The sequence below is a fragment of the Eubalaena glacialis genome, chromosome 11 (genome assembly GCF_028564815.1).
Source record: "Eubalaena glacialis isolate mEubGla1 chromosome 11, mEubGla1.1.hap2.+ XY, whole genome shotgun sequence".
Classification (NCBI taxonomy): Eukaryota; Metazoa; Chordata; class Mammalia; order Artiodactyla; family Balaenidae; genus Eubalaena; species Eubalaena glacialis.
The window spans coordinates 70,198,247-70,221,287 of NC_083726.1; the positions used below are offsets into that span (position 1 = coordinate 70,198,247).

At 34.7% G+C, this 23,041-nt stretch overlaps 1 protein-coding gene across 2 annotated transcripts in view; it reads right to left on the minus strand.

Moving 5' to 3' along the window:
- The window catches only part of TMEM117 (transmembrane protein 117), a 534,621-nt gene that overhangs the window by 110,356 nt on the left and 401,224 nt on the right, over positions 1-23,041 (minus strand). For both annotated transcript variants that reach the window (XM_061205138.1, XM_061205139.1), the window contains one exon: positions 1,839-1,998. In XM_061205138.1, the coding sequence (XP_061061121.1) occupies positions 1,839-1,998 (160 nt within the window). The remainder of the gene's footprint in view (positions 1-1,838; positions 1,999-23,041) is intronic.

Sequence of the window (23,041 nt, forward strand, 5' to 3'; positions counted from 1 at the left end):
TGTTATTGTTACTTGTAGCCAAAGTGGTCCAAACTGATATATTCCTCAGCAGGGGCCCTCCATCTTCAGTCAATTGGTGCTCTGGCCACTCTGTAAACACTTCAGGACTTTACTGACTCCACATTTTCACACCATTTCCTTCATCTAGAATCCCTTTCCCTTCCAAATCCTGCTGACTCTGCCTGCGTAAATCCTGACTATCCTTCCTTCCATCTCTCTTCACGAAGTACTTTTTGAGTGAGTCCATAATATCTGCAAATTTTAATGTTACATTTTCCCACTTCAAGTCCCTGATTTTAGTGAACCTATTGCAAGAATAATTAAAACTATATAAAGAGGGTGAAAGACGGTGGATGGTAGTAGGAAATCAGGAAATTTCTGCTGTCACATATACAAATTTAAACAAATTAAAAGATAACGGTCTACTTGGCTACTAATACCTTTGACTTTGAGATGGGTTCAAAGAGGTACCAGTAGGCCACTTGGCCAAAGCAGATATTTTACATATAATAGTATGTTAGGAGGAGTATTAGATGAAAAAAGATAAAATAGCCTTTAAAAAGTAATACACGGCATTATTGCATAAGTGCTATAAATTCAATTTTATAAATATCCAGAGGAGGTCCTATAGCAAGTGAGAGACAGATATGGAACCTTGCCAATGCTTCCTTACTCAAAGTCCAGGGCTTTCTTCACTATGCTAAACTATCCCATGGGAAATAAAAAAAGAAATACATCAATTTTTAGATGAGACAAAGAATTCAACTTCATTTAATTTTTAAAAACAATAATGTATTTTAAATCATCATCTATTAAAATAATAATATACTCTAGGAACCATCTTGAGCCTCACACCTCGGCTATGTTATATACCAAAAAACCCAAAAACCAAACCAAAACAAAAACACGCCAGATTGTTATTCTCTTTCAAAACACTAACACTAAAACACTTAATCTCTTATAAAGGCCTCCCTTTGCCTGTAGCAATGAGAAAACCAATCTGCTATCCTGTGAAATCTCACATAAATTCAGAACACAATGAAGTTAACTTTCCCTTCAGCAATGGAGCCTTTGTTCTGGTCACTTACAATACCTCTGGAGAGGAAAACACAAAATTGCCTTATGAAAACAATAAGAAAATGTCTAGCAAATGGATGGGCATTTAATGAACAAGATAAAGTGCCAAGTAATAGTTAATGTCTCTTTCCTCTCGATTCAAAGGAACACCCCTAAGACCCCAAAGCATTCACACCAGAAGATTACACGAGTAGCACTGGTGAGCACGATGCCATTGTACAAAGAATCTGTTGCTAAGCAGAGCAGAAATATTGTTTACATGAAAATGGAATGATCTCTGGTGAATACTGAAAGAAAGTGATAATTTCCATAACCAGAAAAAACATTTTTATATTATTCCATTTCAACTGCTCTAAAACCCTAAGTTGCTTTGGCAATTGCTTATCCCTGCCTTGTTGGCTTATATCATCCTCATCTCTGCAGCTTTCCATTTACTAAATGACAGGCTTTTTTTTGTTTTGTTTTGTTTTGTTTTTTTCCCTGAAGCTTTGGCAAAAATACCACAACCATTCTGTATGGTTTCCAGGGGCCACCTTTCAATGGTCATACAATGACTTTTTGGTGCCCTTCTCATAAAAGCCCAGTTGGTTTACCCTCTCAGTAAAATTGCTGAAAATATGATCAGAGAAGGCTCCATTTACAGCAACTGTAAACTATGCATTTCTCTAGCTTTATAGAGCCTTTCACTGTATAGTGTTTGTTTACTGAGAACAAAGCATGGAGTGGCATCAGTGAGAGGAGGAAAATACAAAGCCACTTACCTGCATTACAATAAGGAGGTCAAAGACCAAGATAAAAGAAGCCAGGAAGGCTCTGGAAACTTCATCACTGGGCAAAAATCCCCGATTCAGCTTGTCCCAGCTGATCCAGTCAGTTGTAATGACAAGTACAACCACAGATGTCAGAGTGAAAAGAACCGTCCTGCAAGGAACAAGACACGCAGTAAAGAACATTAGACATAATAATATAAACAGTGCAGAGTGCATGTGATCTGCTGTATTAAAAGTCTACCCCTTGCCAAGTACCTATCCTAAGGCATAGTCACCAAAGGAAGATGAAAAAAGAAGCAAATTAAAAGCTTTCTTTCAAAAGCAATTAGAAAAAGGTATGACAGCATCTCTTCCAAGATTTTCCCTAAAGGGCAATAAGGTAATGGTTATAGAACAAATAGTTAACAATAAAATATTACAAATAATCTTGGTTAGTGCAATATATGTCCCAAAGAGAGCATTGGTTGTAACTCTCATTACACGTACATTGTTTTACTGAGGGTGGTGAACAAACATATATAGGAACATAAGGCAGATGGGTAAGGAAGTTTTTGGATTCCATGGTTATCCTACAAAAGAGAGGGAAGATAGACTGGTCCCTTCATTATTCCCTAGCCTGATGAGCTCTGTAGAGGAACCACCTCTACGTGAGAACCACGTAGCCTCTTCTCCTCATGGTACTCATATCATAGATATCCTGTGGCCTAGTGACCTGTCCAGGTCACACCATGTCTAATCCTCCATCCGTCGTTATAAGATACTAGGGGCCTGAGATTTTTCTCTTACTTATTTTTGTAGCCCCCGTAAAATCTTACATAATTATATGCAGATGGAGTTCAAAGAATGTTTGTTGAAATTGTAACAATTATCAATTAAGCTTTTTATAGAAATCAAAAAGTATTTAAATTAGTCTTTAATATTGACATTCAAAGTAAATCGGAAATCCAGGCAGTGAAAATTCAATCTGCCAAAGAATTGTCCATAATGCTGTAAAGCCTCTGCTTTCAGAGCTATATTTGTATATAGAGATTGTTTTAAATTATAAAAAGGAAAATAAAGAACAACAAATATTTTGAAAATAATTTTAATGTAAAGGAATAAATAAATAAGAGAAAAGAAAAATGGAATAATATGAACCATCCTGGAATTCTCTTAACAATTGAACAGAATACAAATTTCTAAACTGAAATTTTGGCTTTCCTTTTCACAACTTTTTATTTGGAACAAGTTATACTCTGATAAAATAAGTATAATGAGCTCCTCTTTAGATTTTTCCCCCATGAATAGAAAAGATACATTTTTTTAATTTTGGAAAATAAAATTTTGTTAAAAATTTACTTATTTTATTAAAATTGCAGACTCTCAAAAGAATTTGACTCATGATCTCCAAAACATAAATTAAAAATTATCTTTGCTACTGTTTAGAATATCTTTGAGCATTTCCAGAAATTTAAATGGATTAAATGAGCATGGGAGAAATCCAAAATAATTATTAAAATACAATAGAAAGAAATTGCAAATATTATATAGTCAAACATAAGAATATTGGAATTTTAAACAAAATTTTCTCCAGGTTAAGTTGATTCATTTGTTTTTGTCTTTTTGAGTTTGATAAACTTCAAGGAAATTTGAATGCAATTACCACAATTTCTTTTGTCAACAAGGAATATAACAACTTCCATGAAGAACAGATAAATATTGACTATTCTTTGAATCTCCTTTTGGTAATAAGGGTATTTCCTCATCACTCGTGGCTTTTCATATGTGTGTTTCACAAGGATGCTATGAATATATATAATTCTTCAGGATGTACTGTATGACCGTACAGGTTGGTAAATGGTTGGGATCCCAATTCTCTCACGCTCCCCCTTCTTTTCCTCCCCAGCTTCCTTCACAAGGCCCCACACCTTCCTGTTATCTAGCACTACAGGGTGAAGTCTTGGCGAAACATGGGTACTCTAGCACCTCACTCCAACTCTATGGCCAGCATCCATCCTATTGTTTCAAGCCTGTGGTTGACAGGTTAGTATTTTTTTGATGTGGATCATTTTTAAATTCTTTATTGAATTTGTTACAATATTGCTTCTGTTTTTTTTTTATGTTTTGGCTTTTTGGCCCCGAGGCATATGGAATCTTAGTTCCCCAACCAGGGGAAAATGAACCCATGCCCCCTGTGTTGGAAGGCAAAGTCTTAACCACCGGGACGCCAGGGAAGTCCTGACAGGTTAGTATTTTTAATATCATCCCTGCATTTTCCCCAAGAGCTACCTGGAAACTTCTTTTTGTGAAGACAAATGATTACATTGGAATTCATACTCTAATGTTACTTTGTTGGTCTAGATATGTAAACTGATACTGTAAAATTAAATACTAATGCAGAGGAATATTTTTAGGTGACAAAATCTGAGATTTTGGAATAAGTGTTTGCTGAGCAATCACAAACCTCATCTACTACAAGATTTATAAAGGAGTTATTCTTTTTTTAAAATCTATTTTATTGAAGAATAGTTGATTTACAATGTTGTGTTAATTTCTGCTGTACAGCAAAGTGATTTAGTTATACATATATATACATTCTTTTTCATATCCTTTTCCATTATGGTTTATCACAGAGTATTGAGTATAGTTCCTTGGGCTATTCAGTAGGACCTTGTTGTTTATCCATTCTATATATAACTGTTTGCATCTGCTAATCTCAAACTCCCAATTCATCCCTCCCTTACCCCCTCCCCCTTGGCAACCACAAATCTGTTCAAAGGAGTTATTCTTATTCATGCTAACAATCTCATTGTGAATAAAGTCATTAAAATTAATCATTAAAACTCTTTGGTAATTAGAATTTATCATAAAGCCTGTTGTATAAGAGCTTCCTGAGGTCAAATCTGCACCAATTCATGTCTTAGATGTTTGCTTTATTTGATACATTTCATTTATCCAATATATAATAATACTCTTCCTAAGACCTTTTCATAGGTGTTTTCCTGGCTTTATTAAGTGCTTCTGTTTTGACAAAGAGTATTGCTACAGATCTTAAGAAAAAGTTACTGGTAATATTTTATTACTCTAAAGGGAAATTAAAGGAGGTATTCTGCCCTATATTTAATATTTAATACTACAAAAAGAATAAAAATGGCAATCATTAAATATGAATGCATATAGCTCAGAGAAAGAGCTGTAAAAATAAAGTCAAAAGAATGGAAAAAAGAAAAGGAAAAGGGGGACCAAAATACATTAATTGGTCATTCCACCTCCAAAATTATATTCAATGCCTTATCTAGATATAGGTATGGAAGCAAATGTATTGCTTGTGGTTTGTTTTTCTGATCCACATCTTGTAAAATTGATAGATTTTACCATGCTATGATAATTCAGTTAAAACACCAGTTTAAAAGAGCCATGACTCAATTACAAATTACTGTTACAGTCATATGCCACTTGTAATGTGTCAGGGTCTGGTATAAGAGCTTTACACAAAATAGTATAATCCTTACTACAAGCCTACTGTCACTACCTCCAATTTACAAGTGCAGAGACTGAGTCACAGAAAGTTCAAATAACTGGACTTGAGTTAAAGACTTTATACATTATATAAGATATAAGATGATTCAAACCTAGGCTGGCTCATGACAATATGTGTCACAACCATTGTACGTATTGTCTCTCATAGGAAGCACTTGATTTTACACTCTTGTTACTAGGTCTGTAGCTAAGATTTCACTTATTTTCCATTTTTATTATAAGTATAATGTTGGAAAATTATCATCCAGGAGTACTTAATATTGAAAAGTAAAACTCACAGAGACTCTGACAAGGACTGACAGGAAACAGTTAAAAGGGATATTTTCATGGCAGTGAAAATGGAACCTCAGGGATGCTAACCTTCAATGCAGCACCCTTGGGTTTTTATTTAACCAGTATAGTTGAAAAGATGTTTACTCTGGATCACGATTCTTGGGAGTTTCAACTTCTCTTTTTAAATAGCATCCAATTAAACAATTATCTGGATTATTTCCTTTCAATATGCAGCCAGCACCAGCAGGACATCCTGGCTCATCAATTCTATTGTCTCTGGTTTCTGGCCACCAGTCAAAGGGAAAGAACTCATACATAATTATCAGCTCGAGTGGTTAGTCTCAATTCCCTGTTTTCAGATTTCCAGTTTGTTTGCTTTTCCTCAATTGTTGCTAATTCCTCTTAGATCAATAGGAATTAGAATGTGAGACCAAGAAGGGTTAACAGAGCTTTTTTAATTCACTGCTTCCCAATCTCTGGGTTGGGCTCCTGGGAACCACAGAGTTGCTAAGAAGTGTGAATTTATATGTGCACTATGAGTTGTCTGTAAAGTGAAAAAATGAAATGTTTCCAGAGAGGTTAGGGGACTCACTCATGTCACACAGACTGCCAGAGACAGAACTACCATGAGAACTGACTCTGAGCAAGGACTTGCCCTGTAGTAAACCACTTTCTCTCTTTCGCTAAAAATCTTCAGATATGCTAAAAATTTTAATATCATCTGGATCTCATCTGGAAACATACTTTATAGCCTACTCAAATATCTATTGTGTATGTTGACTGGAAACAGAGTACTACATATAAATGAATCAAGATAATCCCCCAATTTGGTTTAATTCATAGTCTAAACCACTCTTTCACACTAATTTCTGGATTTTAAAAAATACTGGACTTCTATTTTAAGTAACTAAATTAGTTAATATTGCTTTTCTTCTTCAAATCATAACCACTTTAAGATAGACTTATTGCATAGTTAAATAGCCTGAAATCAGGGATTAAATCAAGAGAGAGAAGAACTGGCATTAGGCTTCGATTATCCACAGAGGGCTAACTCAGTGTTAATTATCACACGATTTCATTTTGATTAAACCAGGCCGCAGGAATGTACAGAATCTCCTAACTAAAAGAATATATGTTGAACCAAAGAAAATTGCCAAAATTTGACCATGTTTTATCCTACTAAAAATAGCAATTTCACGTGATTCAACATAATAAATACGCTTTTGTGTTTTAATATGTTAGCCATTATTCATGTTCTAAAATGTTTATAATCTTTGATTCCAGTCATGAATGTCATATTCCTTTCTGATCTTGCTGCACAATTACTGTGATGGCTAAAGGAAGAAAAAAATCACTTTAATTTCTTTCTATAATACTTGTGTTAAAATGTTGGAACTCAATCAAAACAAGTCAGATCGTGTTTCATGATTTCTCATAGCAATATAAAAATCTGCAAATCTTATTAAAAATGAAAGGTTTCATGTTATCACTACAAGAAAGAATGAATGCACAGATCAAGATAGCAAATTTAATCTCACAATTAAGTTAGATATAGTCTCATATTTCAAAGTACGAAATACATGAAATGAAATGTGGCATGGCAATAGAATTTTAAATGATTTAATATCATAATTTCTCACCATGTGGTTTAGAGGGAAAAATACAACAAGCAGGCATAAACAGAAGAATGCTTTCCTTCACTTTTCATTGCAAAACTGAGAGCCAGTTCAAGCAACCAGTTCCATTCTGAATACCAACTACCAGCACACAGAAGTCACAGATGGCCATGAGAGAATGCTGACACTTTCCGTTTTGCTTGTTTTAATGATCAATGTTGCCATTGCAACTCTGTTAGTAAAACAATCACCACTTGGGTCCTCAAGCCAGTTCATCCTGAAATTCATGAGTTTACTCAGCACTGTAGCCTAGCTGACGAAGTCAAGATTGCTCCTTAGAAGTCTGTAAGGAAATGGTTTTAGTGTCCTTCCAGTTTCCCACTCTTGGGATCAGGAAGCACCAAGGGAACACAAAGGTGATGCTTGCTAAGTGACCTAGGGAGGGAGCACAGCTTCTCCATGTGACTTTCATTAAGTAAATGTCACAGTCAGTTCTTGGCCAACCTGAACACACTTGTTAAGATAGGATCCCTGAGAAAGAAGATGCAGTTATTAACTTGTCTTATTTGTGGCTGCATTGGGATCTGGAGTCTATAAAGGAAATTATTAGATTCTAATGTTGTCCATTAAAGTATACATTTATGTGTTATTTATCTTTATATCTGTCTATTATTCCATGAAGGAAAGTGCTCTGAACACAGCAGAAGCTCAAAAAACACTGAGCAAATTGAAATGAAGAAGGAATTTGGTAACTCTTGTTCCTGAAAGGACATGAAAGAGGTGGCTGAAAAAGGCACCTCTGGGTTGGGCCATTTGGCCACGCAGATTGTAATTTACGTGGACAGTGTCCTGGCATCCTAATCTATGTAAACAATGCCCCTAGGAGTTCTGCAGTGTCCAACAATTGCAACTTTATGCAGAGCCCTGGCCATTGGCAATCTTGATATAAGAGGTAGAAATGAAATGACCGCATTTCATTTAGGGGCTTGAATTCTTCTACCTATGTTTGAGTGATGCTAGTTTACTCAGAGGTACTTAAAAGTAGCTTATTGATACAGAGCAGAGTTAGTCTTGGTCAGGAGAAATCATTTTAGTTTCTTTGTGTTTCATAGTTTTAGGTGTGGAATAAAACACATGTTCTAGGAAAAAGTACTTAGTAGACTGCAAAGTCCTTAGGATTTGGGCTGTGTCATTCATTACTGATTATCAATGACCAGCACACTGTTGATATTTAAAAAACAGTATGAATAAATCAATCTATTTAACCTGATGTAGGAAATACTTATCCCTTACCCTTCACCAAGCTCAGATACTTCTGCAACACATGGTACTTCCTCCAGGATTTACAAAGCAAAGAAAGAGGCCTGTGGAATGCAAAATTAGGCTGCATGGACTTAATGGGCATGTTAATCCTCTGTGTCTCTTAGCAAACTCACCAGCTCAATTTTACTTCCTAGTGAATTACCTTGTAATTACTAAATAATTCACCAATTCAGTAGAATGAAGCATATGAGATATACTCTACTAATTGTTTCCCCAGGTATAAAATATTACCACAAGTTCAGTAATGAAAGTGGTAATAAAGATAAGGCTATAAATAAATGCTCATTAACTACAGATAATTCCAGCAAGAACTATACCCATTATTGTTTATTTAATGAAAATAAAATGATAGCTATGATACTCCAAACATACTTCTGACTTTTCAAAATGCAAAGTAGAAAATTTAAGTTAAACATACCATGTTGCAATTTTTCCTGTTAAATTTGCTTTTTAAAAAAATAAGAAAAACGAGGATCTTCTGGGGTGAGCAGGACGAAAGTATGCTTTATTTGATTTAAAAAATGGATGAATTTACATACTGGGTTAAAAATAAAGGTGCAGGTAAAATTTTGTGACTTTGTTGAAGCCAGCCAAGATGTTTACATAAGTCAAACCAAGATCAAAAGTATATTTTCAGTATCATTTCAAATATCTCTTGAAGAAGATGTATCATCAGGAGACTGTCCATTGGGAAGAATGCTTTCAGAACTCTCCACAAGTATCCCTGGAAGAAAGAATCTTTTCAAAGACATTGGGGACATGATATAATGGCTAGGAAAGTAGAGATTATGAACATAAAATACTTTTCTTTTATGAAAGAGGACTACAAAGTAGACCACAGGAACAGAAAAATTCCCTAAAGTTACACAAAAATATTTAAAGGCAATAATGTCATGTCACAATGGAAGATCAAAAATTAATATTAGGTTTCATAAGGGACATGATTCATTCTTGAATTCTAATGGAAAAGATTTTTTAAAACATCTAAAGCTTTATGACCGCAGAGATATATTTATTTTCTCTTGGGAACCTGTGAAGAATCTTTGATTTATTTATAAATAATTCAGGACAAGCTAGAAAAAAAAACACTACCTCACTCAAAAATAGGGAAAGAGCATGTTGGCACTAGTGATCAGAGGACCAACTTATAAATTTGATTTAATTAAAAATAGATTGTTGGCAATTTAAAAGCAGATCATCCACCTTGTCTGGTCAACCCAGTGGAGAATTTTGAAGCTACGTAAAAGTGTAATTTTATCAAGAATTTAGGTAGCTCCTTGGTAGAAAATGCTATTTCAGGTAATGTACAAGATTGAAAAACAGTGTTGCTTTTTGAAATAGAGAGTTATATTGTAATGCATGCAAGGGCACAGAGAATTCAAGCAACATTTATTGAGCATATAAGGCACAGACATAAATTGAAGGGACATAGGAATGATCTCTGCCCTTAAGGAACTTGTCACCAGCTAAAGGATGGCAATATATACAAAACAATCAAACCCGAAGTTAAGCAAAAATCATGATGCTATGGAAGTTTTCAGGAATATCTGATTTATTTTTATTCAGGTATGAAAAGTAGCTAGGACATTTAATGAAATTAGACCTAAAAAATGAGTAGATTGCAATAGTGGAATGGATATTGCAGGCAAAAGACAAATTTGAAAGAAAATAAGGAAATGGCAGTGGGTGGTAGTGAAGTATTAGGGAAGAGTGCCACATGTTTCCAAAGTTTCTAGATTGTGTGACTAAAAAGATTGTGACATCACTAACTGAAGTGAGAAATATGAAAGAAACCAGGAATGAAATATTACGAATCCTGTTTTGAACGTCTTGTTGAGTTTAAGGAGCTGGTAGGACATCTATACAGGAATGAATAATAGTCAACTGGAGATAGGAATCTGGGTCAAGGAAAGATCAGGCCCTGAATTTTGATTCATTCAAATACAAGTAATTGTTAAAGACATGAAGATTAATAAGATTTTTCAGATAAAAAAAGAAAAAGGAATAAAAAGAACAGAGAAAATCAAGGACAGAGTCTTGAAGATCACCTCTTTTTATGGTGTATCCAGAGAAGGCTGGAGGATGACAAGGCCATAGACATATGACATGATATATGAAGAAATCCAAAATAAAACAATATTATAGAAGCCAGAGAGAAAGATAATTTCAGGAATGAATTTGTGGTCAAAACCCCCAAATACTACATAGAGGTTTTATGGGATACAGACTGAAGATGGACCACTGTTGAGCACACTTCTTTCTTTAACACGACTCCTTTGAAAATTGCAAAAGTGGATGTAAATATAGTTTCAGATATTTTCTCTGTAAACTCAGATATGGGCCTAATTTGTGTTCTGCTCCCAGGATCTCTACTAGCAAAGAGGAAGAGACAACTGAGGAAAGTATTTGGGTAATCAATTTAAAACCATTTGGTTGCAATTAGCCAAGTAAATGACAATTTTATTAGAGTTTACGCAAATATCGCAAGTAAAATCATTGTTTTGCAGGATGGCTTCAGTCCTGGAGGGAAGTTAAAGTACAGATTGACAAAGAGTAGAATGTAGACAATTGCAGTAATACATGAATGATATGGGTATAAAGATACAGAGGATAAATAAAAAATATATTTGAAAGCAAAATTAATAGAACTTATGCTAAACTCGGATAATACTTATTGAAATAGGGAAGTTGGAAAGAAAGTTGGTTTGAGAACAGACTATGAGATGGCTATTCAGAGAGCTGCAGAAACCTATATTTGCCCTGGTAGTACCCTGGGCCCTGCAAGCGGGCAAAATTCTAAGATGACCTTCAATGATCCTTGACCTTGTACAATCTCCTCCCCTTGAGTCTGGGCAGAACCTATGAATACTGTGAGGTATCATTCCTGTGATTATGTTACTTTATATGTCAGAAGGGATATTTGCAGACTTAATTAAGATTACTAATCAGTTGGCCTTGGGTTAATCAAATGGGAGATTATCTGGGTGGGCCTAACCTAATCACATGAGCTCTTTAAAAACAGAGAGTTTTCTCTGGCTGGTAGCAGTAGAAGCAGTTGGAGAGATTTGCAGTGTGAGAGGGAGGTTCTCTGTTGTTGAGATGGAGGGGGTCATGGGACAAGAATGTGAGAGCCCCTCTAGGAGCTGAAAGCAGCCCTGGCAGACAGCATGAAAATGGGGATGTCAGTCCTCTAACTACAAGGAACTGAAATCTGCCAACAACGGAAAGGAGCTTGGAAAGGACCCTGTGCTCCAGATGAGAAGCCAGCTGACAACTTGACTAAAGTCTGACCAGAGAATCCAGCCACATCTTGCCAGCCCTGACCTACAGACTATAAGAAAATAAATGAGTGGTTTTTTTTTTTTAAACACTAAGTTTGTGGTGATTTGTTATATAGCAATAGAAAACGAATACAGCTCTAGAAATTTAGGATTCTTGGGATCCTAAAATAATTGCTTATTGGAAATATTTCCAAGCCACATATAGAAATGCTTAGCTCTTGAAATCTGAGATAATTAAGATCAATTGAAATCATTACCTATCCAATCTGGAAAATAAACCCAGGCTTCTGTGAAACATCTAATCACAGGAAAATGCTCACTGAATTAAAAAACCAAAATTAGCTTTAAAAAAAGCTTTGGTCCAGCTTCTTGTCTTCAAGTGCATAAATAATTGTACAGGGAAGGTTCTATCGATGTCTTTTCTTAAAATGTAACAAGAAAAAACAATGCTTTCAAAGTGCATCCAAGCATATTAAAATGCCACCTAATACCTAAATGCAATTTCTCTTAGTTAAATTTAACTATCCTTGCACTAAAAGGTTATTAGTCAGAATCTACTCCATGAGAAAAACTCTTCATATATTTAAAAAGAAAACCTCGTCAAGGGAAAGAGAAGAACAAGCTTCTGGTCATGGCTTATAGTACTTATTTATGTGTACTCAGAAAAGTCAGTTACCCTCTCAGGATTAATTTCTTATCTCTGAACTGGTGATAATGATTATGATGATGATGAAGAAGAAGTAAATGATGATGTAGCAGTTATAAAGTATTAGGTAGTTATATTACTGCACCCATATACTCAATTCTCAAACCAATCGTATGAGGTAAGTACAATTAATCACCTCGTTTTGCATAAGGAACACTGGACTTTGAGAGATTAAATAATCCAAGATCACAAATCTATTAAATATGGAGCTTAGATTTTAAACCCATGTGTCTCTGACTTCAATGCCAAGCTCTTAGCCACTGTGCTATTCTGACTTACCTATTTATGATGTTGTGAGGAATGTATGTGAGATAACTGAAGATTTTAAATATTGTTTTTATATTTTAAAGGTAATAATCCAATCATTCTTTAGTCTTATTTCTCCAAATTATTCAGCAGGTATTCAAGGATAAAGCTACTACAAATTATCTCACTCTCAAGTAGTTAAGGAGATTTTCTTTTGAATTATAAAACTTGTGTGTTTTTTTTAAAAAATTAGAGGTGATGTGTTTAATACACAAACCCTTATTTCTCATTGGTAATAATTTGCTCTGCTTTGTTTGGTAGCATTAAGTTAAAAAAGGACTACCCACTCTGGAGCTGGCTGTGTGCTTGCACAGGCACAGAAATATCTGATTTGGCCCAATGCAGACTTGGAAAGTATCATCCATTAACTTAATGAAATTAGGTGATTTTCAAAAATTATCATCATATTATGATTAATTTCAAGAACATTTAAAGGATCTAAGGTGTGTGACTCTCTGGTAGGTAGTTTTCAAAGGGAGGGTTTTTTTTTTTCTGAAATAAATAAAATTTGGATGAATTAACTCATCCAGTTCAAACTTGTACATTTTATTATACTTAGTCTACTGGCCCCATTCCCTAGAGCTACAGGTTAGGCCCTTATTGTTCTAATACCATCCATTCCTCATCTAAGAATGAAGAGCTCTAGTGCCATTCTGCCTTCCTTTCCAGTTGAGGGATTTTAGAAGGTCATCCTTTTTTCCTCATTTCTACTGTAAGATGTTTATACTCTTTCCTGGTTCACAGATCTTTTGACAATGGTGATGCCACATGAATTTCACTGCGTGTTTGGTACCAAGATGTTGGGACTGCATGGGCCTAATAAGCACTATTACAGCATACTGGATGGGAACCTTCAAAAGAAATGCCAAACATCTACTCTTATGCTTGTGATAATAGTTCGAACCATTCATTGTGGGATATAGGAGTCTAAAATGTTGGTACTAGCTGGTGGGGACTCTTTCTTCCTACATTCTTCCCCTTCCAGACCCCAGATGGGCCACCCTCAAGGAGAAGTGAGATGTGTATAGGAGGGGGAAGTGGGGAATGCTGCCATAGAGCTGAAGCTTAACTACAGAACAATGCAATATATAGAGAGAAAAAAACTCAGCCATAAAATAGCATGAAATAATGCCATTTGCAGCAACATGGATGGACCTAGAGATTATCATACTAAGTGAAGTAAGTCAGAAAGAGAAAGACAAATACCATATGATATCACTTATATGTGGAATCTAAAATATGATACAAATGAACTTATTTACAAAACAGAAACAGACTCACAGATATAGAAAACAAATTTATGGTTACCAAAGGGGAAAGAGGGTGGGGGAGGGATAAATTAGTAGTTTGAGATTAGCAGATACAAACTACTATATAAAAAATAGATAAGCAATAAGGTCCTACTATATAGCATAGGGAATGATATTCAATATCTTATAAATAAACCATAAAGGAAAAGAATTTGAAAAAATATGTGTGTATATATGTCATATATTTATATATAACTGAATCACTTTGCTGTACAACAGAAACTAACACAACATTGTAAATCAACTACACTTCAATAAAAAAAAATTTAGAAAAAAGAAAAAAGAGAAAAACATGTGAAAAGAAAAACAAAGAAAATTAGTCTTTTAAAATCCCTTCTTTCTAGTACTTAAATGTATGACTTTTGATCCTGAAAGAGCTTTCTGAACCTATGTTATCAAGTAGTCTTAATCTATGCTTTGCTTTTCCAGATAAGCCTTGACTAGACCCCTATGCCTGCTTGTTCCAAGCCTCAAATTCTTACATGTTGATACTTGTTAGGGAAAGTAATTTTTCCTTTTCTACCAATAGCCTTTTTTGTCATGGTGCAATTATGGACTTTCAGCAAATGTTAAACCACAATTAGCTAAGATAAACATCTTTTACCTCAAGATGATAAACTGAGTTCTTTTGTTAACCTCTCCAAATCCCATTGATGTTTTAGTGATGATCTATAAAAGGAAGTAAACCCATAATAGCAAGGAGAACATGAGTGAGAAAGACTTTGAATTTCCAGAAGAAGGGGATAATTGGATTTAGATATATGTGACACAGAATGAAGGAAGCAGGAGCATAGGCACACACAAAGGCTTAGTAGAGAGGCCTTCATTTCAGTAAGATTCTGGGGAGCTCAAAGCAAGGAGATGGCAGGTATGAAAAGCAGGAAGAGAAGTGCCGTGGTAGAATTCTCTCTATTCTCTTCTCTTACTCTCCATGATTTTGGGCAGCTGTTTGAATATGAAAAGAGAGGATCTATCTGACATTGGTACCTGTTATGTGGTCTTCTCTTAATGTCAGATTTAATGTCATCACCTTAAGTGCATGATCAGTCATATTATTTGATTCTTCAGTGAATCAAATTTAAAAATATAGCGTATAATTTAAAAACCATTAGTGGGTTTACAAATGTTGGGCTGAATCAATAGACAAAACATGGAAGGCAATTACAGTTCCAACAATAAGTGTGTAATTAACCTCAACAGTGTAAAAACAATATAGCTGATAGAAGCTTGGAGGGTGTGGAAGGGCAAAAAAGGTACAGAGAAATATGGAGCAATTATTTAAAGGCAAGAAATAGAAGAACCAACACTAAGAGAATAAATAAGAAACGCTGCAAAGACTGGGCTGAAGGGGCATTAGAAGGTGGTATAGGAGAGTAAATGTCTTATTTTTGATAGTTTGTTGTTATTACTGTTTAAACTTGATACAATAAAAATTGTTTAGGATTATTTAAGATGAGAAAAACCAGAAGAACTAAATACAGGAAAAGTTTTAAGTGGCCACTCTTGGGAGTGGGCCTAGAGGTGGTAGTGGTTTGCTTTTTATTTTATGTCTTTTGGTGCCACTTGAATTTTTGTCTTTACCATAATACATTACTTACAGGGTAATAACATCACATAACAAACCACAAAGCCATTCTAGTTTAAACGTTAGACAGCAGAGACAGAAGAAAACTTGTCTTAGATATCAGACCTCCATAAAGTTAATATTATTATAAAGCATAGGAGAAAGTTTCCCAATTCATTTAATGTCTGACAAAGTAACAAAATGAAAACTATGGGTCAATCTTAATATGAAATGGTGCTCTTACTAATTAAAGTTCAAGGAAATTAAAATTTAAACCACGAAGAAATACTTCCACACACCTGCTAGTGTGACAAAAATGTAAGTCTGACAATACCAAGTAGTGATGAGGATATGGAACAGTGTGAACTAAATTATAGTGTTTAAACTGTTACGACCACTTTGGAAAGCCATTTAGTGTTATGTAATATAATTGAAAATGCACATACTATACAAGCCACTTCTGGGTATATACTCTAAAGAAGTTCTTGCAATGCACACTAGAATATTTCTAGCATTACTGATCATAATGACTAACAAAAAGATAACTGGAAGCAACATTAATTCAATGGATAAGTAAATTGCCTTGTATTAATGCAAAGAAATATTCACAGTGATGAAGATGAATAACCCACAGGTACACCAACAACACAGAGGAAACTCACAGATGTAATGTTGAGTAAAAAAAGCAAGATGTAAAAGAATATATACAATCACATAAAATTCAAAAATGGGTAATCCATAATATATTATTTAGGGATGTATGCATAAGTTTGTAAAACTATAAAGAAAATCAAATAAATTATTACTATAAAACACGAATTCTGGTTACCTTAATCTGTTTACCTCACAGAGTAAAGAACTGTAATCTAGGAGTCTGGTGGGTGGTGTGTCCCTATATTTGTTTATTTCTTGACCTAAGTAGTGAGTACTTGGTATACTGTTTGTAGTTTTTGATTCCCTATGATATACGCTGCACAGGGCAACAAAAATGACCTGTTAAACATAATCCGGTTGTATCACTCGCTTCCTCCAGTGGTGTCTCAATTGCACTGGGAATGAAATCCAAAAACCCTACCTTAGACCTGCATGATCTCACCTTGTTCCCATCTCCAATGTCATCTGGTACCACTTTCACTCTGGCCTGTCCTGTGTTCCTGGATCACACCAAGTTCCTTCCTGCTTTGCAGCCTTTGAATTCCTGTTCTCATCTTTGCTTTCCTGGTTTCTTATACAGTATTCAGCTTAAACCTCAGATAAGTGTTCTCTGAACTCCCAATCAAAACTTGTCACCTAAGCATTCTTTTTCCTGTCATCTTATTTTACTTCTCAACAAGCAATCTTCACAAAGCTGATATTTTTTCTCTTGCTGGTTTTTCATTTGTTTGTTCATCAATCCACTATGCCTACAACACATTTTCTGCAATCATACTGCCTGGTTTCTAATTTCAGCTCTGTCACTTTGGGAACCACTTACATTATCTGTACATAACTCATCAGGTTGTTGTTGTGAGGATTAAACAAGGTAATGTTTATAGAATGTTCAAAAATTTTGCTAGCTTTAATATATGGTAGTTACTATTATTTATTTTGGCTCTTTCAGTGAACAACCATATACATGGTGAAATTCAGTATTATATGTATTATATGTAATATACATATTATAATATATAATATAATGTAATATATATTATATTATATTATATTTATTATATTATAATATATATGTAGTCAAAGCACATCTTTATATTTTTCTCCTTTTGTTGGTTTTATGGTATCTAGAAAAGTATCTGTTTTGTCAGATTTCTGTGGTTCTCTGAGTAGTTTAGTCCACCTGACACACATACACATATGCACTAAATAACAAAGGTTGCCCATGCTATCATTTACTTCCCTTGCCTCAGTTAGGTGAGACTTCTCCCCTCTCCTTTGCCTTCCCTTACATCTTCTCATCAATGTCATTCTCATCTGAGGGATCTCTGAGTAGGCTTCTCCACTCCACCCCCGCCAACACACACACATACCCTCCTCTCAAAAACACTGTCCTATGTCCCCAGAGACACAGAGTTAAGATAACAGATATTCAGGGGAATAGCACTGCTACTGGGTCATGCTGAAGGTCAATGTTCACATTTGTGCTTGGTGAAGAAAACAAATGCCATAGGGTGAAGCTTAATTAATAGTTGTAAAATCAAGGAGGTGAGAGAGAACACTGAGAATGGATTCTGAATTTCCAGCTAGTGGGAAATCTTTTAGGCAGAAAACAGAGACAGAAATAATGAATTAGAAACAGAGGAAAAATAACCTTTTCAGAAAACAATATGTTATCTCCTAATCACCCATTAAACTGATAGTTCTATCATATTAACTGTACCTCATATATATAGATAGTCAATGTTGGCTTGTTTGTAACTATACCGAGAATTCTTTAGAAAGACATGAAACTGAGTAAGTAACATTTTAGAGCCTAAAACAGAGATTCTAATTATTAAGTTGAAATGTTGTAAAACATTAAACAATTCTATTACTTTGAAAATGTTAATGGGATCCTCCAGGATATAAAATGTACCTTCAATGAAATAAATTATGAACTATAAGAATATGGCTTGATTACTCTATTTTGTTTTAGCTGGTGAAAGAATATGTGCATTTTCTATTTGTGTTTTTCATGTACAGTAAAGCATTTTTCCATTATTTTTCCATACAAGAGGCATAATGACAAATAATTCCCATAATTCCAAAAAAGGTATAGCATCATTGATGGCAGCTCAATCAAATAGCCAATTATCTCCAGGGATAGCCCTCTTATCTAGATGGCAATATCTTGCCTTACAGGTGTCATGTCATGCAAGAAATGCTTAAAATAATAAATGCAGAACTGATCTCATTTTTTTCTAAATGGCATGAGAAATCATATTAAACAAACATACAGAGAAGCATTAGAATTCTAAAAAAAACTTTGTTATAGGTAAAAGCAACTCTGAATTTATTTTACCATATCATTAACTTCCCAAATTGAAAGTATTATCTATTTCAACACCAGACTATTTATTTTATTTTATTTTATTTTACTTTATTAACATCTTTATTAGAGTATAATTGCTTTACAGTGTTGTGTTAGTTTCTGCTTTATAACAAAGTGAATCAGCTATATGTAAACATATATCCCAATATCCGCCCCCTTACGTCTCCCTCCCACACTCTGTATCCCACCCCTCTAGAGGGTCACAAGCACCGAGCTGATCTCCCTGTGCTATGCAGCTGCTTCCCACTAGTTATCTATTTTACATTTGGTAGTGTACATATGTCATTGCTACTCTCTCACTTTCTCCCAGCTTACCTTTCCCCCTCCCCGTGTCCTCAAGTCCATTCTCTATGTCTGTGTCTTTATTCCTGTCCTGCCCCTAGGTTCATCAAAACCTTTTTTTTTTTTTTTTTAGATTCCATATATATATGTGTTAGTATATGGTATTTGTTTTTCTCTTTCTGACTTACTTCACTCTGTATGACAGACTCTAGGTCCATCCACCTCACTACAAATAACTCAATTATGTTCCTTTTTATGACCGAGTAATATTCCATTGTATATATGTGCCACAACTTCTTTATCCATTCATCACTCGATGGCTACTGTACACTGGCTACTGTAAATAGTGCTGCAATGAACATTGTGGTACATGAATCTTTTTCAATTATGGTTTTCTCAAGGTATGTGCCAAGTAATGGGATTACTGGGTCATATGGTAGTTCTATTTTTAGTTTTTTTAGGAACCTCCATACTGTTCTCCATAGTGGCTGTATCAATTTACATTCCCACCAACAGTGCAAGAGGGTTTCCTTTTCTCCACACCCTCTCAAGCACTTATTGTTTGTAGATTTTTGATGATGGCCATTCTGACCAGTGTGAGGCGATACCTCACTGTGGTTTTGATTTGCATTTCTCTAATGATTAGTGATGTTCAGCACCCTTTCATGTGTTTGTTGGCAACTGTATATCTTCTTTGGAGAAATATCTATTTAGGTCTTCTGCCCATTTTTGGATTGGGTTGTTTGTTTTTTTGATATTGAGCTGCATGAGCTGCTGTAAATTTTGGAGATTAATCCTTTGTCAGTTGCTTCGTTTGTGAATATTTTCTCCCATTCTGAGGGTTTTCTTTTCATCTTGTTTATGGTTTCCTTTGCTGTGCAAAAGCTTTTAAGTTTCATTAGGTCTCATTTGTTTATTTTTGTTTTCATTTCCATTTCTCTAGGAGGTGGGTCAAAAAGGATCTTGCTGTGATTTATGTCATAGAGTGTTCTGCCTTTGTTTTCCTCTAGGAGTTTTATAGTGTCAGGCCCTACATTTAGGTCTTTAATCCATTTTGAGTTTATCCCTGTGCAGGGTGTTAGGAAGTGTTCCAATCCCACTCCTTCACATGTAGCTGTCCAGTTTTCCCAGCACCACTTATTGAAGAAGGTGTCTTCTCTCCATTGTACATTCCTGCCTCCTCTATCAAAGATAAGGTGACCATATGTGTGCGGGTTTATCTCTAGGCTTCCTATCCTGTTCCATTGATCTATATTTCTGTTTTTGTGCCAGTACCATACTGTCTTGATCACTGTAGCCCTGTAGGATAGTCTGAGGTCAGGGAGCCTGATTCTTCCGGCTCCATTTTTCTTTCTCAAGACTGCTCTGGCCATCCGAGGTCCCTTGTGTTTCCATACAAATTGTGAAATTTTTTGTTCTAGTTCTGTGAAAAATGCCATTGGTAGTTTGATAAGGATTGCATTGAATCTGTAGATTGCTTTGAGTAGTATAGTCATTTTCACAATGTTGATTCTTCCAATCCAAGAACATGATATATCTTTCCATCTGTTTGTATCATCTTTGATTTCTTTCATCAGTGTCATAGTTTTTGCATACAGGTCTTTTGCCTCCTTAGGTAGGTTTATTCCTAGGTATTTTATTCTTTTTGTTGCAGTAGTAAATGGGAGTATTTCCTTAATTTCTCATTCTGAGTTTTCATTGTTAGTGTATAGGAATGCAAGAGATATCTGTGCATTAATTTTGTATCCTGCTACTTTACCAGATTCATTTATTAGCTCTAGTAGTTTTCTGGTAGCATCTTTAGGATTCTCTATGTATAGTATCATGTCATCTGTGAACAGTGACACTTTTACTTTTTCTTTTCCAATTTGGCTTCCTTTTATTTCTTTTTCTTCTCTGATTGCCGTGGCTAAAACTTCCAAAACTATGTTGAATAATAGTGGTGAGAGTGGGGAATCTTGTCTTCTTCCTGATCTTAGATGGAATGGTTTCAGTTTTCACCATTGAGAATGATGTTGGCTGTGGGTTTGTCATATATGGCCTTTATTATGTTGAGGTAATTTCCCTCTGTGCCTAGTTTCTGGAGAGTTTTTATCATAAATGAGTGTTGAATTTTGTTGAAAGCTTTTTCTGCATCTATTGAGATTATCATACGGTTTTTATCCTTCAATTTATTAATATGGTGTATCACATTGATTGATTTGCATATATTGAAGAATCCTTGCATTCCTGGGATAAACTCCACTTAAGCATGACACTGGCCTATTTAAATTAAAGTGTTAGCTTATAAATGCCACTACCTCTCTGTGATAGAGCAAAAATCAGAGGTTTATACAAAGCACAATTTCAATAAATAATATTACATAAAAAATAGGGAGCATGGATTAACACAAATTCTTGTCAAGAGATTTTTCTTACCTAGCTTCCATTCTTAAAGGTAACTGCTTCTTTTAAGAAGACAGTAATATTAAAAATGAATCACACTCCATGAAAATAGTGGTATATCATATTAAGTTAACTGCTATAAAATTATACAAAATGGAACACAAACCACATGAAATTTTACTCAGGTGGCTGAGTATGAAGGTATTCATATCTATTACTTTTGTACCTCAGACAAGCTACCTCCTTCATCTCCCTCAAACATGTGCATTTGTGGAAGCAACAGGAATGAACAGAATTCCCTGTTCTTCTTGTTCTTCATTGAGTGAATAAAGGATCCCTGCCATCGACATTCAGCCAAAGGAAAAGTGAGTTTTCTTTTTATTTCTATAGTATTACAGTTACGAACAAATAAATCATGTTTATTTGCAAATTTATAGAAATAGGAACACACACATACATACACATTACATAATACGTGTATGTGTGATAAACTGAAAAACTTGTGGTACAATTCAAATTTTAGAATGTTGAATATAGTCTGTATAATATTTTTTTCTTACTCTTAAGACAGAACTTGTCTTTATTATAAAAAATGTTCAGGGAAAACCCTGAAGAAGTTGGCACACACCTATATTAATCCTTACAGGTATCTCTTTCACGTAAAGCCCATATGGATTTTCCTTTAATAGCAAAAACATTGGCTGTTTACATTCCAGTTCATTAAACAAGGTAATTTTCTAACTTTGAACAAAGGTCACTATCTTGAAATTTATACTCAAATCAATAGAGAATTACAATAAGGTGATTTTTACAGGGTGCAAAGTAAAAAAAAAGCTACTCCAGAACTTCTTTCAGATAGGCTTCCTGATTTGCTTTTAATGGAGCTTTACTATAATGCATCGTTCCAAACTCCATTCAAAATGCTGGCACATGTAAAGGTTTTTCAAACACTCTTACTTTTCAATTTACCACTCAACTGGGAAAATTACAGCGGTTTTCTTTACCAGTTAAATGGCATAATATCAACAGCAGGAGTAATTGAACATCACAGTATCTTCCATCTATGTTCCTATTATTAAATTGGACTGCTTCCTTAAGCTTTATTTTTTAATATGACTTTTTCATAAAACAATAATACTCACAACATCTGCAGCATCAACTTTTTTGAATATAAACGTTTAAGTAAATGCAAATAGGCCAATCTTTAATGATATCAAAGTGCTTTCTAACTAAGATACTAAAAATCCATAATTTTGGTGCTATAGGGACCAAAAACTTCAGATGTTTTGCACTTTCCATATTATATTTTGATATTTTTATCAAATGGCATGGAAAATTAGTTTTTGAGTTAGGCAGACTTATGTCTGAATCATAACTCTGCTACTTACTAATTATGTGATAATGAGTAAGTTATTTACCCTCTTCGAGCCCTAGTGTCTTCACCTGTGAGAAAAAGATAGTACCTACCCTGATTTCCAGGGGGGATGGGGGGAGAACAAGATGGTGGATAGAAGGATGTGGAGCTCATGTGCCCCCAAGAACAGATCAAAAATACATGCGAAGCAATTCTACATGCCTACATGCGAAGCAATTCTACATGCCTACAT